Genomic DNA, 22,510 nt, shown 5'->3' with positions numbered 1-22,510 from the left:
TGGCCAAAGCCATTATATAGGTAAGACTAAATTTTCCTCTCTTATTGCAATTTCTGAATTATGAAAAAAAAAAAAAGGAGCCTGTTGGAATCTAGAACCGACTCGGAACTTGTGACAAGGTAGGTTCTAGGTTCTTGATTATGATGGATAAGTTCCGGGTTCCAAAAAATAAGAAACCTGTACTCGAGGATAGGTTCCGGGTTCCAAGCGGAACCTGTAAGGAACCAAGAACCGCTCACCCTTATATTAAACGGCTCCTTAGTAAGGAGTCCAAGTAATTTTATATTGTTCTTTAATAATTTAAACTTTTAATGTATTTTACGACATTAATAACCATAATTTACAAAAGAGGAAAATGTCTCTATGAGGCTCATAGCGAGGATAGGTTCCAGGTTCCAAGCGGAACCTATAAGGAATCAGAAACCGCTCACCCCTATATTAAACGGCTCCTTAGTAAGGAGTCCAAGTAATTTTACATTGTTCTTTAATAATTTAAACTTTTAATGTATTTTACGACATTAATAATCATAATTTACAAAAGAGGAAAATGTCTCTGTGAGGAGTCCTCATAGCGTAAACAGCTCCTCATGATATCTTTCTCCAGTACTCATTCTCTTTTGTATTCTTTGTCTTCTTAGTCTTCAATTTGCCAAAATCGAAAAAAAAAAAAAAAAAAAACTTTCCCATTCGCCGCTCGACACTTGCCTCACTCACTTCTAGTCACTTGTTCCACTCACTAGTCGACACTTGCCTTGCTTATTTGCTTGCTGCTCACCTCACTCGGCACTCGATGCTCACCTCACTTGACAATCACCACTTGCATCGCTCACCTCTCTTTGCTAACCTTGCTCATCATTGAACTCATCGATCGGTCCAGTCCTCGATCGCCTTTTCAGGGAGACACAAAATGAAACAAAATAATTATTGATTGGTCCTGAGTTGACCCCGGAATCGGATCAAACATATTGGGTCGGTCCAATCCTCAATCCTAGGCTTAATAGGGTCGGCACTCAGTCCTAAAAATTAAGAACTAATATTGTGCAAGTTGGTCCTAGAATTAGGGAGTGGAGTGGCCCAAACCGGACCATGCTCACCCCTACTTTATATACCCCCATTTTCTCAAAATTCCCCCAATTTTTGTCCTCACGTGTTCTCCTCGATCTTCACATGTACTGAGTTTCTCTTGTTATGGAGGTAGATCCCCAATGCCCTTGCTTAAAACTTTACATAGAAAAACATGTTAAAATGTTATACTCCATGTTTGGACATTTAGATTTGAAAATACACGATTATATTGCCCCTTTGAATAGTCGAAAATACACGTCGCTAGACTTTTGTAATGGAAGTATTAATTTTCAAAGTTTAGAATATGTCGTTATACTGCTCGTTTTAACAGTTGAAAAATGCCATGAATTTTAGACAGCATAAAGTGGAAATGAAATGTCAAGTCACAGAATATGTTTGATGCTGCCGGAATTTTGCACGATACCATGCATGTTATTAGACCATCTTAATTAGTATTTGGAATCTTAGATCTGGATAGGTCATTACGATGCTGGCTATCCTGCAGTTGCGCTAGATCACATGCTGTTGTCGTTGTTGATGTAAACAGAGTAGCTTGGGAAGGATGTAAGGTGGTGATTAGATTGAACTTATGCATTAGAATAAACCCCTTTTATCTATAAGTGAGCCTATGGTCACATATCGAAGATATTCAATTCATTCGTAGGATATGCTATGGCAGTGCAACCAGGGGTCCCAAGTTAATATACATCGCGATTTGAACCCATGAATTGGGGCGCTTGCTTGTGATCACTCATTTCACAGTTTTGAATTAAATTACAATTTTCAAGTTGAATTTTGATTCTATTTTTACTAGGTTGGAATGGAAATGTGTTTTTCTCGTATTCGTGTAAAGCTATAGATTAAAAGTAGCGTACATTGCATGCATCATATCCACATCATATTTTTAATCTCCTTTGCCATGTTGTGTTGCATGTAGGTATTATCATATCATGTTATCTCGTAATTATGTTTCAAATCTAATTTTCCATATCATATCATCTCGTTATTAGATTTTGAATATAATTTGTCACGTCACAATTTTTCCCTGTCATATTATCTTGTTATCGTGTTTTAAATTTGATATGTCATATCATGTTGCATATGAATATTGCCATATTATGTCATCTCATTTTTATGTTTTAATATTGTTTTGGAATTTGATTGCCATGTTACGTTGCAAATTATTATTATCATGTCATTTTCTTACCTTTTTTAAGACCTGCAAAAGTCACATTTATAATGATTGATTTAACATGTCTCAAGAAATATATTTTCCATTTGAAAATATTTTTATAGATTTTTTTTTTTACCTTTATATGTTATGGACCGAAACCAAAATAAAATATTAAGACTTACTTGGTAATCATTGTATTATCAGACATAATTTATGCTTAGAAATGATTTTTTTATATTTTTCTCTAAATGAGTTTTTGAGCATTTAAATGCATTTTGACAACTATCCAAAATGTCTACTCTTGGAGTAGAAATGTGTTTGGTAGAATCTCAAATTTTTTTGTACTTTAGAATTTCTTTTAATTTTTTAAATAATTTTATAACATATTTACATTTTTCTTTTCTCTTTTCCTTTTCTTCTTCTCCTTCATCCTTTGGCTAGTTGCGGGCCTCAACTAGGCAAGCGACCGACCAAACAAGGATCAACAACCTCGTAGAAGCATCACTAGTTCCTAGCAAGGCCGAACCTTGGTTGGGCTAGCGAAGCTTAGCTTCACCTAGATCTAACGAGGTTGGCTTGCCTAGCCCTCAAGCAACCTGTTGCCCTTGCAGTGGCCTAGTAAAGTTGAGTCTCACCTAGCCAGGCTTGGCCTTAGTAGGGGTTGATGATGCTTCAATGAGGTCGTCGACCAAAGGATAAAAGAGAAGAAGAGGAGGAATAAAGAAAAGAAAAAAAAAAAAAAGGAGAACAAAATGGACTTGATTTTAAGTTATCCTCAAGCAACTTTTTTTTTTTTTTTTTACTTCTAAAATTATTCTTTTTTTTTTTGGGTCATAAGTAACGATTTCATTGAAATAACTAAGTCATATGTGGAGAAAGTACATTAAAAACATCAGCGCATAGTAAATCAAACAGGGCAGGTGGGGGATTCTGAAGCCAATTATGTGGAAGAGTATTGTTCCTGCACGCTTTCGCCAGCCAATCCGTAGGCCAGTTGGATTCTCTGTTGCAATGGGCCAAGGAAATAGCCCGAAACAGCTTCAGTTTTGTTCTGGCCCGACCCACAGCAGACTTCGCTTCCCAACTGAAGTCTTCCAAAGTGTTGCAATTGTGCACGAGGGGGAGACAGTCGGATACCACTTCCAGTGAAAGGTGAGTTCGGTTAGAGAGGAAAATTAGGGTTTCGAGGAGGGCGATGGCCTCCGCCTGTTCTGCCATGGACGCAGCCACCAGTTTCGCGAATCCATCAACAACCCGTCCCCTGGAGTTGCGGCACAAGCAGGCTATGGCTCCTATGTTCTCGCGTCCTCCCCTGCATCTTCTTGTTTCTGTTTCGGCGTCGCTACTTGGGAGAAAAGAGGCGTCGATGTTGATTTTCAGCGAATCAGGGGATGGGGGCTTCCATCGTTGAGGTATGGTTTCGCTGTGTTGCTCTCCTTTCTTTGTGTTGTTCCAAGTGGAGTAGCTCTCGTGTAAAGCCTCGGCTTTGAAAATCGTTTGCTGTGGGTGCAGAGGGCGTTGGTCATATATGAACTGATTGCGATCTTTCCAAATACTCCAGAGGGTAAACGTGATGAGGTCGAACCTTTTTGCACTGGTTGGGTTTTTTTTAACCATGTACAGCCAGTCGTCGAATCTGGTTAACCCTATTCTGGACACTTTGATGTGCAGGGGGCGGCTTTCCAAATCCTTGTCGTCCGGAGCATAGCAACAGGTGTGTTCGATTTGTGTCGCTTCCTTTTTGCAAATAGGGCACAAATGGATCGTACTATTTTCCCTTGTATAAATTTTCCATTGTGGGTATTGCGTTGTGGCATGCATTCCATAGAAAATGTTTAACCTTGGGTAGGCTATTTGATTGCCATATAGACTTCCATAATTTTGGTTTTGGCTGATGCGAAGAAGTTGCAATGGCTGCTTGATATGATGAAGTGCCTGCTTGTGCTTTTTTGTTTGGTGGATTATCTCTGTTGGCATAGTATACACTTTGAACTGTGTATATCCCTGTTTTGGTCTTCTCCCATACCAGTCTATCCTCTTCATTAGGCATTTCGATTGGTGTTGCTAATATGTCTTGGACTTTTTGGTCATCAAACACTGCTTTTATCAAATGTTCATTCCAATTTCCAGTCTCTAGATCTATGAGACCAGCCCACCGCCTTGGTTCCCCATCCATAGCCGAGCCGCCAATCTTTCCGCTTTTGAGCCATTTGTCCTCTCTAATCGATATTGCATTACCATTCCCAACAGAGAACATTATGTTCGGAGAAATAGAGTCTCTTCCCATCACTACACTCTGCCATCCCCATGAGGATCTAGATCCTTTGCCAGCCTTCCAAAATTCACTCTGTGGATAGTACAACCCTTTCATTACTCTGCTTAGTAGGGACTGAGGATGCTGAGAAATTCTCCATGCTTGCTTTCCCAACATAGCCTTGTTAAAAGCTATTAGATCCTTGAAGCCAAGACCCCCTTTTGTTCTTTCGAAGTTTCAGATTTTCCCATTTTTTCCAATGTATCCCAGCACTCCTGTTGCTGTTTCTCCACCAGAAATTTGCCACTTTCATCTCTATAGCTTTGCAAATCGAAATAGGGATTTTGAAAATAGACATGGCATACTGAGGAATGGCTTGTATAACTGATTTAATTAAGATTTCCTTTCCCGCTTTCGTTAATAAATTCTCCTTCCGGCTTTGCAATTTCATGTGAACCTTTGCAAGAATCCAACCAAACATATCCTTCTTTGAAGCCCCCAATCCGATTGCATTCCTAAATACTTCCGGTTTTTCAATTTTTGTCACACGTAGTTCGAAGCCATATTTCTCCTCAAGTTGCTTGGGCAGGTTTTACTTGAAATATATGCTTGATTTGTTGCGGTTTACGGCGACCGGATGCAAACAAAGATTGATGTATAATAGTGGCTAGGTTTTGACACTCCAATATTGTTCCATTTAGGAAAAAAAAATAGAATCATCTGCGAATAATAGATGTGATAAAGTAGGGCAGCTGCGACTTAACTTGATTCCTCTTAATGTGCCATTAGCTATTGCTTGTTTCATCATGTGTGAGAGCACATTTGCCACTAAAATGAATAAATAGGGCGAAAGTGGATCACATTGTCTAATTCCGCGTGTAGGCTTGAAGTAGGGCAGAGATTCCCCATTGAAATTGATGCTGAACGTGACTATTGAAACACACTGCATAACCCACTGGACCCACTGCTCACAGAAACCCATTTTGATTAAGCTCGCCCTGAGGAAATCCCATTCAATCCTGTCATAAGCCTTCTGCATGTCTAGCTTTAGCACAGCTTGAAACTTTCGTTTATTCTCCCTTGTTCTCAACCTGTGTAGAACTTCCTGCACAATCAATATATTATCTTGGATTTGCCTACCCCCCACCAAAGCGCTTTGTTCTTCAGCAATTAAGCTAGGTAGCAGTGGTTTAAGCCTGTTTGTCATCACTTTGGAAATAATTTTATAAATGAAGTTGCATAGGCTGAATTGGTCTGTACTGCTCAAGTTTTTCAGGGTTTGGGATTTTTGGGATGAGGGTTATATGGGTTTTGTTCATTCCAGGGTTTAAGTATCCTGTGTTGAAAAAGTTCTATATTTCTTTGAGGATATCCTGACATAAATCTGCCTAGTGTCTTCGAAAGAATAGTCCATGAAGCCCATCTGGTTCAGGAGCTTTAGTTGCCCCCAATTGTTGCATAGCGGTAGTTATTTCCTTCATACTAACCTCTACCACTAACCCATGATTCATATTCTCGTTCACCAAGGCGGGAATATTCTCGTAGTATAGGCTGAAAATCTCCGTAGCCTCTTGATTGATATAAGTTTTGGAAGTATTTCCCGGTCATTTCTTGTAGATGTTGCTCCTCTCTTACCCATACTTCTTATTCATTCTTCAGCATGGATATTCTATTTCTGATCCTTCTCTGTATTACTGTAGCATGAAAGAATTTGGAATTTCGATCACCCCATTTAAGCCATCTAATTCTGGATCACATGCCCCAATACATCTCCTCTTGTCTCCACAACTATTCTATTTCTTGTGTGATTTTCTTCGCTGCTGCACTTTCTTAAAGTTATGCCGTTCTATTCATCAAAATTTGAAGTTCATTAGTTAGCCATGCAAGTCTCATTTTAGCATTTGAGAAGCGATTTTTGCTCCACTTCATCAGCTTGTTTGCTATAATTTGTAATTTTTCCACTATTGTTAGTTGTTGGATACCGGGATCAGCCCAAATTTCCTTAACGACTTGTGTACATTCTTCTTCCTCGGCCTAGAATGCTTCATATTTGAATCTCTGTGCCCGTTTCTTTCGTTGCGGGTTAAGTGAGACTAGGATAAGGCTGTGATCAGACCCTATAGGTGGTAATGATGTACTCTCTGCTATAGGATACATTGTTCTCCAAGTAGCAGTGCAAAGAGCTCTGTCCAGACGCTTCTTTACTAACTGATCCCCTTCTCTATTGTTTGTCCAGGTGAAAGCACAACATTTGCTCTCCAAATCCATTAAAGAACAGCTTTGAATGAAATCTCTGAAGGCTGTGAGTCGGTAAGTTTCAGCTCGGTGTTTACCCACCTTTTCCCAGTTGTATAGGATCTCATTAAAATCCCCTAGACAGAGCCAAGGCTGTTGATAGTGGAGACTTTCTCTGTATATAGCTTCCCATAACAAGACTCTCTCTTTAAATTCATTTGGAGCATGAATGAACGTCAGCTACATTCTCTGTTGTGTAGCTTTTATTTGACATTGGGCATTTATAGCATTTGCCGAGGAAGAGTCAATAGTTATACTAACCTGATCATCCCAGAAGATAGTCGACCCCCTGTTGCCCCTCCTGGGATCAACTATAAAAGCCGTTGAAATCTCAGTTTTCTCCTTATTCTAAGCACTTTTTGCGCTTGATTTTTTGTTTCCATAATGAACATAACGCTAGGCCTTTCTTGAGTCACTAGGACTCGCAAGGCTTGAACTGTCAAGGGTGTGCCCAACCTGACAGTTCAGCTCAGATTTTCATGGCCGAATTGGTGGCTTATTAGGGCTAGCCACCAAAGCTCATTGGTCTGATTTTGCAACCATTGTTATAGGAGTTTCCACCACTGTGTATGTTCTAGTACTGATGTAGTTGATGTGTTAGCTCCATAGGGACAAAACATTTTCCCTTTTTTTGATGATGAGGCCTTTGCACTTTTCGATTTCTTTCTGTTTAGCCCCTTTCTCACTTATTGGATTTTCTTGCATTTCCTCCTCTGCTGCCTTCTGTTGTTCCTCATATATCACCATTTCTGATTCTTCATCCAGGCAACTGTTCCCTCTTTTCTGGGTTTCTTTTCTCTCCATAGGGACAATTGCTAGAGGAAGGGGGTTAATAGTTCTCCTCTGTTGGGTTTGTGGCATTCTGCTGTTCTCCTAAAGGAGTCTCGTACTTGCTCATCATCTTCTAGTGGGAGTTCTTGCATGCCGTAAAGATCTTTCCATACGGACTTAGTGCCTTCGCTTCAGCTCTCAACCCGGTGCTCGACCGCCGGTAAGTTTTGACCAACCCCGAGTTCTCATAGGGTATTTCGTGCACCGTTACATAGTGACCTATTTTCCCGCAGGAATAGCAATAATGCGGAAGTCTTTTATATTTAAATTCCACCCATAGCTTTTTTTGTATCCAGATTTACTAACACTCTTGTCTTAAGGGGTTCTTCCAAATTAAGCTTGACTCTTGCCTTCCCTGTTTTGTAACTACTGTCTCCCTTTGCTTCTAGTTTAACATCTATCACTTCACCTATTTTTGATGCAATGTTTCGGACCACTGCAGCTGACGTTCGCCCCAGGGGAAGGCCCGAAAGATTCACCCAGAATGCATAGTGAGTAAAGTCATAGCAGATTTCAGGGATATCCGGTTCACATTCCTGCAGAACTAGTAAATTGCTTGAGAAGGACCAAGGTCCAGAGTCGAGTACTCGCTGTTTGTCCGCCTCCGATGGAAAGGAAAAAGAGAAATACCCAGGTGCTATCGTTGTGCGGGTAACATTATCCACCTTCCAAGCTTTTTTCATAACACCGATAAATGCTCTATAGTTGACATTCGGCTTTGAGAAGAGTTTCCCAAACAGGGTTTTGCGACATGCTATCAAATTTTCTTATGAAATCTCACCTGTTACATCAACCACATCGTCTTCCGACCAAAGCTTGCCTAGGCTTTTGCAGAGAGCATTAACCCGTCTTTCTTCCTCATACTGATCGTTCATCCTTTCTCCAGGGGCAAGATAGATATGGAATAGCAGCCTGACTTGCTAGTTTGGGATTTGGTGACAGTGGTCTCTGTTCGATTAGGTTGAAGGGAGCTGTGTATTGTATGTGGTGGGATGGTCTCCGAGTTGGTGGTTTGGTGATGGATTAAGAGGTTTCGTTTGGTTGAAGAAGACCATGGTTGATTTGAGGATGGTGGGGGATTAGGGTTTTACCTGCAGACGGTTGAGAAGATTCCAGACCATCGCAGGAGAATATACATTGCTGTAATCTAGGGTTTTCCCCATTTCGAAAGGTGAAATCGGAGAGGAAGGGTTAGGGATTATCGTTTACCTTCTGTGATGAAAGTGGAAGAGTACTACCCAGCTGGGTAGAGAGGATTCTCCATCGCAGGGAGGAGCAAGGTTTCGTGTAATCGTCAATTTCGAATTGCTTCTACTTCTAAAATTATTATCAAGAACAAAAAAGTTACCAAATAAATTTCTATTATATTTTTTGTTTCAAAAATAAAATAATAGAATCATGCACTATTTGATTAGTTACTAATAGGCCCTTAGTCTGACCTTGCTAATGCACACATTAGTCCTAAGGTCGAGTCAAACTTGAAACAACAATTCCATCTATAGTCACGGATACATGAATTGGACATGGCGATGGTAGAGACTCGAATTGGATTTCCAATGCTTAAATCAATAATGAAAATGAGATTCATAACTAATAAATAACTCGATCAAAGCTAAGGATGCCCGACATACTTGCAAAGGGTTGCCTTCTGTGGTGTCTCGATTCGTCTAGTTAGGTATGTGGTTGGATGCGATTTTGTCTAGTGGAGAACCATTTCTCAAATAAGGGGTTTTCTTGTAAATAAGTATACTCCTTAGTAGGCCTCACAAACCTTCCTCTCGATATATGGTACATCCTTTGGAATTTGGCTAAGCCCTAACTCGTGCCAAGAAAACACATGCTAGCCCCATCTATCTGGCAAACAACCAGGCTCGTCAAGCCCATCAACTCGTCTCGAGGTTTCCAACAATTCGGGTCGAACTTTCTCATTGCTGTGGGCACAATCCAATCAGTCATCGACATTTGAGCCCACATTGTCTTGTTTGGTCGAGCCGGCAAGCCAATCCCGGATCCCTTTGGTAATCTTCCGATCAAAACATTGATTATGTGACTCAAGCCCAATAGTGAACAGGCACTCAATTTCCGGAAATGGAAAAAATCGAATTCTTCAAGAAATCCGAGGGAACTTTTTTTTGGCTTCCAAGCCACCCCGACCCAAGTGACGACGACGCATCCCCCCTTCCGTGACGCTCGATGCAACCGCAGAAGACGACAGTTAGGTGGGACGGAAACTTTCACACCAAAAGCGCACGTCTGAACGCCGGACGATAACCCCAAAAAAAAAAAAATTTGCAGTAAAATCATTATTAAAAAGACAAAAAATTACTTTAGTAATTCCTCTTTTTTTTTTTTTTTGGTTGGGAAAGTGCAGATCGTTTTCGTTTTAACGAACGAAGCTAAATCGACATTTTTCTAAAAAAAAGATAAAATTGCAAAAAATAAATAAAATAATTAATTAAATACGCATAGAACAAAGCTAAGCGACCTCCTCCTCCTCTCTTTCTCTCTCCAGAACTGCGAACCATCATCGCTCGACTCGCCGTACAAGAAAGCAGCAGCAGGCGACGCCGGCGCTCAGCATATCCGGCCGGCCCCTTCCCCCCACGCTAACGTGCGCCTCCCCGAGCACGGCGGCGAAATCCGCCGCGGCGCGTCGCGACGGTGCGGACGCGTCGTCGTGAGGGCGTCGGCCTCGCCACCCGTCGGGAAGTCATTCCCTCCCCTCCGAGATCCGATCGTCTCCAAAACCCTAGCCCAGCCCCCGATTCCGCCGCCGATCGGGACGATCGGATCGCCGCCGCTTCCGGTCCGCGGACCCTCGCGAGCGATCGCCGCGGAATTCGCCGGTCGGAGAGCTCGCTCCCGCGCGCGCATGTGCGCATTTTCGGTGATTGATTGGTAAGGTACGATCGCGGGTAGAGCCGGGGAGTGCGAGGATGCAGAGACGAAGTCCGCCTAAGCACCGGCACGACGGGACTTCGCCGCTGCCGCTGGGAATGGATTGGAGCCCTCCGCCACGGAAATGGGTGAGTATACACTGATCGGATATGTTCGATTTCGCGCGTTCTCGGATTGGAGTGATTTTAGCTCATTTTGCGCAATTGAAGTCGTGCCGGTGTGCAGTTCTGTTTTGAATCGGTATCGGGGGATCACGCACGGCCTGAATTATTGTTTGTAGACTCGTTGACCGAGATGAAAGAAATTATTGACTTGAGGTTATGGAGTTCGTTTTCTGCCTTTCTAGTTAAAGAAATGATTTTCTGTTGCTATTTATCCTTTTCGAGATACAGAATGGGCGGGACACTGTGTGGCCGCACGATCATCGGACAGGATGGAGTTACTGTGTTACAATACCTTCATGGGTCCTGTTGCCGAAATCAAGAGACTCGGATCCTGTTGTGGTAAGCATATATTGTCAAATGGCCGTTTGTTGTATTAGAAACAGAAAGTTGCCAATGTAGTCTTCTTACTTGAAACAGTGCATTAAATGTACGGGTCTTTGGTGTTTCATTCACCTAGGAAAATATTAGTTAAATTGTCCAGCGCAATTTGTTATGCTTTTTAGCTACCTGAGTCTGCTGCAATAGGTGACTTTAGGCTCTCTTTTGCTCAAACCCTCTGATAACTATATCTATAGAGCAATTCTTTTGTTTTCAAATATGGTTTTTGCTAGCAAGATTTATTCCCTAGTATCTCAAGTATCTTTGTTGTCGATGGTGTCTAAACTATTGGCACTGGAGTAGGATATCAGTCCACTTGATGGAAGCCTGTCGGAAGGTGCCCAAATAGCTGTTTAGTTAGTTCCCCCTCAGGCTTACTTCTTCTTGTCATCTTTCTTTCCTTTTTCCTGCTTCCCATTTTGTTTGTGGTCCTGGATGTTGTCTTGATCAACATTCTAGTCCCTCGTGAATTGTGTTGCAGAAGTTTAATGTATAACATCAAACCGCTTACCAACCAAAAAAAAAAAAAAAAAAAAAAAAACAAAGGTCAAACCACTTGGTTGAGGACGACACTAAGTTTTCATGAGGCAGGACTTGCCTATTGCTTTGCCAATGTTTCATTTGTTATACTCTATCCTATATCTGATCCCTATCAGCTGGAAATTTTGTTTTTATAATCTCATAGGCGAAAATTAAGAATATCTTGCAAGAATGTCATGACTTTTCATTTTAATTGTATTTATTTGAACCGAAATGCCAGGAAGACTAGTCTTTTGCTTCTCTTTGGTGAATGACAAGCTTGTTCAGTGCTCAATAGACCAAGAACGCTCTGGAGGTTCCTTATTTTTCACTGTTACTTGTTTGGTTGGCAGGGTTGTATATTCAAAGTGCTGAGTTTCTTCACCTTTTGAGGATGAGAAATATAGCCTTGGATTAGATTTACAGGAAGAAAAAAGGAAGAACAGATATGTCAAAAGATTTGTGATTATGTCAATATGCAATTAGGCTGGTCTTAATAAAAATGAACTACTACAATAGGCCCCTTTTTTTTTTCGATTGACTGAATCAATTTGAAATGTCTAGGGGTCCTGAAATGAGTTGGTATGCCTTGGTTCAGTTTTACATTGGGCCAAGCTGAAATGTTAATTTTTGGTGCTTACAATGCTTTGCATTGTGCAGTTTTTTGGTGTTATTTTTCTAATCTTTGTTTGTTCATACCTTTGTCTTTGTTTTACTAGTTAATTTCAGAGATTAGCATGTCAAATGGGCCAATGTCAAATACAACCAGATGTTCTTTAAAACTTGAATTGAACTGCAACAACTATTTTGATTCAGTTTGCTTTGGTTTGAGAAATAGGAACTTCCCCTCTTTCCACAGCTTTCTAGTTTGCGCTTTTGCCCTTTTCCTTTTCTTTTCCTACATCAGATCTTTTTTGTTCACATGCATATTGTAGCTTCTGGCTTACTCTCCTTTAACATTCTTAATGGGCAGTTTTACAGGGTTCAGATTGGTTTACAATCTCCCGAAGGTTTACCACTGTTCGTGGAGTGTTAAGAAGATTCAATGACTTTTTGAGGTTATTTTCTGATGTGAGTCTACATAGCTTGTGCATTTTTTCTTTAGATTGGGCACCTTAACTCTGTGGTTCATGGTCACAATTTGTATATTTAAATCATGCAACCTGTCCTTTTAGAAAACTAGCAAAAGAATCATGATTCTCAAGCATACATGTTTAGATTCTTTTTTAATTATCAGCACATTTTGCAGCTTAAAAAAGCATTTCCTAAGAAGAATCTTCCACCAGCTCCTCCGAAGGGACTTTTGCGGATAAAGAGCAGGGCATTGTTGGATGAGGTAGCAACAGTTTCTCATTTTCTATAGTGATTTTTAGATTGTATATGAGTGGGGGCAGAGTGTCCTCAGTTGTTATAACTTCATTTGTCTCTTAACTGTCTGATTGCTTGTCATTCATAGATTATCTCGCAATGATAAGTTGAGTGCTTGAATAAGTGCTGTCTAAAAAAGATCATGAGTGTGAATTTTACGAACCCTTTCTTCAAGCTTCCAAGACCAGTTAACTTTTCAAATGGATTGATAGGAACTAAACAAAGATGTTGTCTGACATGGCTTTTTTCACAAGCAATACAAATTTTTTATTACTACATGATAGTTGGAACATATGTCCGATATGTGTTTTCATTTTTGTTTACCTTTTGCTTTTTCCATATAAATTGGTTGATCTGTTGAAGCTTTAATCTCTTTGAAGATTTGGAAGCTAAAATATGTAATGCATCATGCAGTCATTGTCAGCTAAAGTCTTCAAGCTGCTGAGTAAAGCATTTTTCAGGTTTGAGAAGTAAGCTTTCAGTGGCAAAGTTTTCTCTTTTCTTTATAGGGGAAAGGATTACAGAGCAAAAGTCTATTGTATGAAGCTCTACTACAGAGAGCACATTCACCACAGTTGTCCTTAATTGTGAACAATGATGCCTTCTTTTTCCTGGAAATACATAATCCATCACAATATTTGTAGATGCTTATGAGCGATGGCCTCTTTGTTTTTGCGTCAAAAGTGTAGGTAGTCTAATCAGCTAGGCCTTTAGGCACTCCTTTCTGGGAATACTGTCTGTGCATATGGTGCAATGGCCCTCACTTTATCAGCTTTCAGGAGTTTTCACAAGAGCTTTCAACTTTTTTTCTTTTTTTTGTCAGACAACTGCAATTGAACATCAATTAATGTTAATTTTTAGCATTTGAAGTTTTTCTGGCATAGCAATGCTGTCCCGAAAGTTCGTTAATGGCAACAATTTAGTATGACCCACTCATATTTCATAAGGCATCTTTTGCAGAGAAGATGCTCATTGGAGGAGTGGATGACAAAGCTCCTGTCTGACCTTGACTTGTCGAGAAGTTTTGCAGTGGCGTCATTTCTTGAACTAGAAGCTGCTGCTAGATCTTGTATGTCTTCAAACCAACTACTCCGCAGGATTTCTGTTGGGTCACATTGTGATATTTAATTATGAAGAATTGAGTTCAGTGAGAGCTAGAACTAGTCATATAGAATTTTCTTGGTAATCTTTGGAATTGCTGGGACGTTGGATTTGATTTTGACAACTCATTTTAGGTGTATCTTTTGTTTTTATTGTTCAGCTTTTCAAGACACAAATCAAAATGTGCCAGAGGCATTGGGTTCTGGAAATAGTTCAATATCATCACATCAGCCACAAAATGATTCAGCATTATCTGCTGTTGCTGGTGGTTCATCTCTCACATCAGATTATGGCAGTGATACTGCCTATGAGAACTCCGAACTTGGAACACCAACGTTAGGAAGACATGAAAGTTCTGATGTGGGTGTGGAGGAATTTTCCTTGGATGAAGACTTGCCTAATCCCATTGATAGACTTGTCAAATATGGTGTGGCTAATATTGATGAGGGTCTGTTCATGGGTGAAGCAATTTTAGAGCAGCTGGAAGGTTTTGATAGGCGTAAAATCCATGGCAACCATGTAAATATCAGTGGAAAACACTTGGAAAATGGAAATGTTTCCAAAGTTCCATACCTTATGGGAAATGACTTAGAACTCTTCACAGAGCCAGATCATTTCAAGGTTACTGGCCACACACGGAAACTCTCTTCTGATAGCATATCCAGTGATGTGAGCTCTCTCAGAGAAAGTGAGTCATCAAACTCTGGAATGCCTAATTCATCTGGTAATGGCTCTGCTTACCTTTCTGGAGCTGTTGAAACTTCAAGTGCTCCAGAAATTCTTGGGAACACGGAGCTGCATGCTTTAGGAGATGGGCAAGTCATCCTTCCGATGGATCAGCGCAGTAAATTGAACAGGGTCATGTTCTCCTTTCAACGAAGACTAGTAACAGCAAAAACAGACATGGAGGATCTTATATCGAGACTAAACCAGGAAACTGCCGTGAAAGATTACCTTATGACAAAGGTAAGTCTAAATAAGTGAACAAGTCATTTGAACTAATCATAAAATGCAAACATCAAATGAATATTGTCATATAAGGGTAAGGGCAACCAATGCCATAGACAAATCTACAGGAAAAACTTAACATGTATGGAAATGTTTGGGACAATATTTTGCCATAACTCTCTTTCGAACACACAATACCTGCATAGACAGGAAGTGCATGTGACTCATATGCACATAGGAAAACAAACATGCGTCTCTCTCTCTCTCTCTCTCTCTCTAACATGCTCAAACACACATGCGCTGAGTCTTGCACAGACCATGCGCGGATTTATATGGATGTCCAAGGAGTAGGGCTGGAAGATGCTTTATTGGTTGACAAAACGTCAGAAGATGGAAGAAAAATATCAATTCATGGAGTAAATGTTACATCTGTCATTGTTAGATGCATCTCTGAAATCATGTTTGAGTTTCTCCTAATTAGATTGTTTATTATGGAACACTTGAACCTTCCCTTAGGAGATGCTCACTGATAGAGCAGATATGAAGCAAATGCTCGGTTCACCTTTGCAGCTATAGGGGAACACCACCATTGCCTGCATGTGACTTTCGATCTATTTTTATATGGCGTTTAATGCACCTTGGGTACATGCTGATCTGTCTGATGCTAGCTTAGCTGGACCAGACCTTATCTGTTTTATAGCAGTCTACTTTTGGGCAGATTGTATTCCTTAAAATTTTTTTATTAGAGATAGAGGAAGCTCCTATAATTTCAAGATGCACGCTTGCTTTTTTCAAAAGAAGGTGCGACTGCAAACTATGGACTACCTGCTAAGGCGACATGTAATAATGTTAAATTTCATCTAAGAGCGTGGGTAAGTATTGATGGAATGACAAGTTGTTGCATTTTCATTAAAGTATAATGGACTTTAAGGGTCATATGGTAATGTTTTGTTCCCAAGTACAATTTCTATTCAGAAATAATTTTTTCTATTTCTGTTCCTTTGATATGTTTCTAAGCATTTGAAAACGTTTGGTAATTGCATAAAATTTCTATTTCCGGAACAAAAATGCGTTTGGTACAATCCAGATATTTTTGTGACTTAGAATTTCTTTTAATTTATTAGTTATTTTATTACATTTTTTCTTTTCTTTTTGCCTTTTTTTCTCCTTCCTCTAGTCGGCAAGGTCCCCTCAAGCCTTGCTCGGCCACGAGGTTGGTGTCACCCAAGAGCCTTGGCCAGGCCGGCCACTGCAAGGTCAGCCTCGGCCAGGCCGGCCACTGCAAGGTCAGCCTCGCCCACCCAGGCGACGCCGATCTCACGGTGGTCGGGCAAGGTTGAGCCTTGTTGTGGCGGGGCAAGGTTGAGCCTCAGCCTCGCCTTGGCTAGGCAAGGCTCCACCTTGCCCAAATCTAGTGAGGCGAAGCCTCGCTTGGCCATCGGCAAGGCTCGGCCTCTCTCAGCTACCGCGAGGTCGACCTTGCCCTTGACCTCACCCAGCCACAGCGAGGCTTGGGGGGGGGGCTCATTGGTGGCTGGCGAACTCGGGGTGACCTCACCGGGGTTGGCGAGGGTTTGGCAAGTTTGCCAGGCCTCGTTTGGCTGGTCACCGGCCATCAGCAAGGCCGGCGATTGACTAAGGGGAAAAGAAGAAAAAAGAAAGAGAAGACTTGTTTCTTGAATTGTTCCCAAGAATACAAAAATAAATTTCTTTTTCTACTCCAAATCTATTCCTGAGAATAAAAAAATTACCAAATGTGTTTCCGTTTTATTTTTGATCCGGAGAACAAAAGAACAAAGAAATGAGTTACCTGGAGCGTTACCAAATAGAATGAAAAGTTTCATTTGAGAGTATGGGTAAGTATTAATGGAATGACAAATTTGTTGTTGTATTTTCATTAAAGTATAATGGACTTCAAGTGATCAACTTAGGGCATATGTTTTTAAATGCACAAGTTCAAGTGAGATATAAAGCCAAGAGAACCAATGAGACTAAAGCTTAAGACATGTGGGACAGATGTTGAGATCATATAGATCCTAGCACGCCAAAAAGGGAAGTCTAGGCGGCTTTCACTTATGCGGAATTAGGATTATATGTTGTTCGACTTGTGCACATCTGGGCAATGCGGGACTTTTTCTTACCCAGAAGCCCCTTTTTTAGGGCATCTTTTATGTTGATGGGAGGGGGTGACGACTGGGTGAATGTGGCCCTAGTTTCCCTTTTGCGCCTCTACGGTAATGGAAGGAGGGTGAAATTGACTGGTGTCTGGGAAAGATCTCTAACACTTTCCAGCTGGACATGTGTCGCTGGCATCAGCTTCAGATACAATACATTAATGTACACCTCTAAATAATCAAGTAGATTTGGGAAGTTCTGTGAGTCTGAACTGGATTTAATAACTAAAATAAAAGAAAGAATGAAAAAAAGATGTGGACTATAAGATACAATTATGGTTCCTGTTTTTGTTTGGTTCATAGAAGGCAGCTGTACGGTCGAAAAAAGTCATGTATGTGTGCTCATGTAGTTCATTCACTTTCTAAGACAGCCATGGCCTCTCTTTTTTCATTGAGATCCTTGGGTCAAAGCAAAGAGCTCCTGGGGAAAGATCAATTTGCTATATGAGAACTTAATTGCGCTGTTGAGCTGGAGGCATGTTGATCACACTTGAGCTTTTACTGCTTGTGCAGATTACGTGGGAAAATGTCCTTAATTTAGATTAGAGCGATAAATGAGTGAACTTTCCATCGAAAAGCAGGTGGGATATTTGCCACCCATGCAGTATAGGGGCTTGATAAAGATTGTGTGGTGAGGGCAAAAATGGAAATAGCTGTCTTGTTTGACCAGTTATTTGGCCAGAAATCATAGGGATGTGTTTCTACGCAATAATATGCATCAAACACTATGTATTTCTACTTTGACCAGATCTTACTGCCATTGTTGTTTTTCCCCTGGCAAAAGCGTTGAGCAACTTCATAGACTCTTATGCATACTGGCTTCTTAGTGCGAGAAGCACCAGCATGATTACTCATTAAGTGGTTGTAATCAACCGCATCTGAACAGGTTAAGGATTTGGAGGGGGAACTTGAAACTACAAAACAAAAGAGTAAAGAAAACCTTGAACAAGCAATATTAGCAGAGAGAGAGAGATTTACTCAAATGCAGTGGGATATGGAGGAATTACGACAAAGATCTTATGAGATGGAGTTGAAGTTAAAGTCTAAACAGGTATACGATCTTCTGTTATTCTCTCTTTTCTTGTGCCCAAATATTTTAGATTTTAAATAATTAAGTGTGAAATTTTGTAGGGTGGTGAGTCAAGTTCTGAATCAACAGGAGCATCTTTTAGCCCAGGGAGGGACAGCTGCTTCAGGAGTTGGATGAAAGCAAACAGCAGGTTGGCAATTTGCAGAAAAGATATGAAGAGCTAGAACTAAGGTCAAAGGCAGATCTTAAAGTCCTGGTTAAAGAGGTTAAATCTCTCAGAAACACCCAGAATCATTTGAAGCAAGAGCTTAGTCAATCTCTGGAGGAAAAGAGAAAAGTTGAGGTAACATTTCTTTTAATGCATTTTTTTGTGTTATATATGAAGCTTTTGTCTTTCTTTAGTTAGTACTAGTCTGTATACATGGAGCTTGATTTAAACTGATTAGATGAGACAATAATGCAATGCTTGTGGCGGTTTTAAACAATACAACTACACAAGATATGGCCCAGATGAACATACGAGTGGATAGACGCAGGTTATTTTGAGTTTCTTTATGGCAAAGCTTTCTTGATGCCGATTCTTATGGTGTCTTGTCAGAAACTTCTTGAAGAGGAAAAACAAATGAATCAACAATGTGAAACTGCCTTGACCAAGCTATTGCAAGAGTGCAAAACCATCCACAATGCACTGCAAGACTGTGTTGTCAATATCACTGCAGATGATGCAAAAGACCTTGATTCTTCCTCTGTTGAAGGCATACGATTCTCATCTATGTTGAATGACCTAATCGGCCGTATAACTGCACAGGTATACTATCTGCTTTTCATGATTAGAATCACCCTTGAAACTTTAGGTTGTTTGATGATGGCATGTGCAGTTAACCTTTCAATGTTTAAAGAGTCCATTAAAACAGTTGCCGGGCAGTAAGTTAAAGCTTCCATGTTATTTTGTATATTCTTTATGTTACAATTTTGCAAATGAATGACGTTCTCTGTCCTTGTGTTCATGACATTGCCACTGAAATTTGATAATTGTACACTTCTTACTTGAGAATATGAAGTTCTTATTTTGTCAGGTCTATGTTAAAGGCACATCTCAAATCTGGATATAGAGGTTGTAGGAATTCATGATACAGATTGGTTAGTTTTACCTTGGAATTCTGATCCATAATAGCCCAACTGATAGTTGTTCAGGTCACAAACTTTTTGATTATTGATATATTCTACAATTTCTTAAAAAATGACATCATTTCTGACCACATGCTCATTGAAGTAGTTCAGCCATAAATTCATACTATAATTATCGAATAATCCCTTCGTCTCCTGATTTGATGTGCTTAATTTTGGGTAAGGTCTAGTGCAATAATTGTCAGATTTTGATTTTGTTGCACATTAGGGGATGTAGACTTAAATGTTTGGCATCATTAATTTTGCCTGACTTTAGTGCATTACAATAAGTTATATCCAATTTCATTCGGAACTGGGGTTTTCATATGCATTCCATAAAAGAGGATGTCATTTAAATATAATCTCAATGGTTGTGATCAAATTTAGGTTATCAGCTCTCTTGTGAGATACTCCTGACCTCTGTAAGTCAGGATAAAAGGCAATTGACTGCATATATAAATTAAAATCTCTAGGGTTAATTGCAAGAGTCCCTTGACTGTCTGAAATTGCACTGCACCCCCCTTGAGTTGCAATTTGGAAACTCTTCCTGCTTTGTTGGATTTTTTTTTTCTTTTTAAACTAATTAGTTTTTTCAGGTTTTGTGCTGGTACTTTTCTCGTTCTAGTGATTTTTGTTGCAAATGTTATATGGCCTTTAGTAGCCTCTAGTCAACAATGAAAACCTTTTAGAGTCAGTTGTGACATGAAATTTGTAGCCCCTTTGCATAGACACTGGTTCTATCCTTGTGATAAGAGGAGATATATATATTTTCTAACTATGCTTTATGCAGTTGCTTTTAATGATTGAATGCTCTGTGGGTCAACGTGAGATTTTATACTCGAGGAAAATGGTTTTTTGGGGCCTTGAGCATCTGGTTTTATGACCTAAGAGCAATCCTTCAACTTTAGGCAATTGGAACTGGTTTAGCATCTCCTGTATATATGATTAGTTCCCCCTGTGCAAATTAAACCTGATTACCACCACTGAAGGACAAAAGAAAGAAACTGAAGGAAAGAAAGAAAGAGAAGGTGCATTGAGGCGTGAAATGTTTGCAATTGCATGACTAGATCTTATAGACTTAGGCTACATGCATGAAAACTTAACCATAGAGCAGCAAATTTTTGCAGATCTACTAGAATATCTTTTTCATCCTCCAAATCTTGTGCATGTAAACTTTGTTGCCTTTTTAACTCATCTTAGTAATTCCACCATCTCTCATTAGTGCTGTTCTGTTAAGAAGTCTGTGACTCTTCTTTATATTTGACAATTGATTTGGAAATTTTGTTTTTGGCTGGTTTTGATGTTCCGTTTTATTTTGTTTTGTGATAATTGAGCTGGATGATGACCACTCTCATATTGTTATCAGAAAAATTAAAAGAACTTACTTTATCGGCCATGCATACCACACACTCACTTTGTCAATACTGTTCTTGTATTTTTCAAGAAAATTCATAATTGTTTTGTTTCTTTTTGGACAAGCTAGAAGATTCTCCAGTCACACAATTTATGCAAAGCTAATTTCTGTTCCATTTCACATGGTCTTCAATCTGAAATAATCTTATTTGGGGTTTGTTGATTTTCTTAACTAACTGTTTTGGAAATCAGGAATCTGTTTATAACGTCTTATAATTTCTTCCACATGCATAGTTAAGTAGGTAAAATGACACGCTATAGACACTGATACTCTTCCTAAACTTCTAGTGAGTTGTCTTTTGTTATCTCTTTCAATGAACTTTCAGAAAGTTTGACTATCCCAAATGTAGTTCTATGCTTGGTAACTGCAACTGATCAAGATTGTCTATATTCTTGGTTATATTATTCAAACTCAATTCCGAAAGTGAAAAAATCACATGGGAGTGAATATGGCTGCCCGGGTTTGTCCTACTTGGAAGTTACCTCCTGACTTTTATGTGGGCCTCGATTGAAATTTTTGATTTCCTAATACTTGGCATTTGATGTCTCTTCACCATGACCTTGTTATGTTTCATCCTTGTTTGGAACTGCATCCTATGTGGTCTATATATGGCTCTGTCTTAAATATTTAGAAGTCATTCTTCTTCCGTTAGCCATGTACTTGTCACATGTTCATCAGGCACATATGTTAGCCCAAGAAGGCCATGCCGCTGCTTCTGACATATATGGAGATAATGGAGTAAATGACAACACAAGAATGGTAGAGGATGAATTGAAGACTACTATAGCAAACATCATCATCGATAGTGGCACTTTGTTTAGAAAACAGGTGAACTCTTTCTTGCAATGTTCCACTAATGATGTTTCCAAAACTGAGACAGCAGAGGCTACTACGGGAAAATCTTAGCAGATTGATTGAGTCTTTTGAAAGGGGAATAGGGTTTATATTTGTGAGAGTAAATCCTATCTCTTTGGTATAGTCATAATGCCACATCTCCACAGTGTCTTCTCCGCATTTTAGTTAGTTGACGATACCTGCGGAGATGGCAGTCTGTGGTGACATTTTGTAATCCCACATAAATGCTTTTCACAAGATGGCAGTCTATACGAAACGATTTTTCCTTGTTAATGTACATGAATGAGTACAGATATTACCCGAAAAGCTATAGATGAATTTTGGAAATCTTCGAGCTTATTATTTAGATGCAATGTTCTTTTTTTGGTCGATAATTAGATGTAATGTTCAAATGTGTTAATTTAAGGCAATTGCTGAAAAGGCCAGATCTTTTTATGATGTAATAAGTACATTCGAAATCAAAGCTTATTTGCTTGGAGCTGTCACGTTGGATTACATCATTCTGGGTGCAGAGGATGGGTTGGACTTTTTGGTGGCAGTAATTACTTTCTTGAAACCTAATAAGTTATGTTACGGACACAGCATGAATCATGAGGACATCGAAGAATGGCCAGTAGTGGTCCATGCAGAATGGCCAGTAGAAAATGATGCATACGGACATTCCTTCATTACTGTTGTTACTAACATGCTGCAGGTAGCAATTCATAATCCTCAAATCAATTCACTTGATTTTAAGATGAGATATATAGTCGACGACGCACGGGACAGAGGCATCAAACCCAAACTCTTGGTAAAAGAGTTCGGCGGGTAGATAGATTGTATCGTGAAGGGGGTATTCAGTGTAATTAGCTGTTTTCCTTTTGGGGATAACTGTA

At 39.8% G+C, this 22,510-nt stretch overlaps 1 protein-coding gene across 1 annotated transcript; it reads left to right on the top strand.

Moving 5' to 3' along the window:
• The first annotated feature begins 10,106 nt into the window (after positions 1 to 10,106).
• Positions 10,107 to 21,974, top strand: LOC104437020 (PX domain-containing protein EREL1). Its single transcript, XM_010049878.3, is given in 12 exon segments — positions 10,107 to 10,645; positions 10,910 to 11,020; positions 12,552 to 12,588; positions 12,591 to 12,649; positions 12,828 to 12,914; positions 13,907 to 14,015; positions 14,208 to 15,013; positions 18,056 to 18,220; positions 18,301 to 18,352; positions 18,355 to 18,542; positions 18,798 to 19,007; positions 21,459 to 21,974. Coding segments are annotated over 12 exon segments (2,142 nt in total). The 5' UTR covers positions 10,107 to 10,555; the 3' UTR covers positions 21,687 to 21,974.
• The last annotated feature ends 536 nt before the right edge of the window (positions 21,975 to 22,510 follow it).

The sequence above is a fragment of the Eucalyptus grandis genome, chromosome 3, assembly GCF_016545825.1.
Source record: "Eucalyptus grandis isolate ANBG69807.140 chromosome 3, ASM1654582v1, whole genome shotgun sequence".
Classification (NCBI taxonomy): Eukaryota; Viridiplantae; Streptophyta; class Magnoliopsida; order Myrtales; family Myrtaceae; genus Eucalyptus; species Eucalyptus grandis.
Note: the sequence above shows the minus strand (reverse complement) of the source record. Positions and strands in the feature narration are given on the sequence as shown.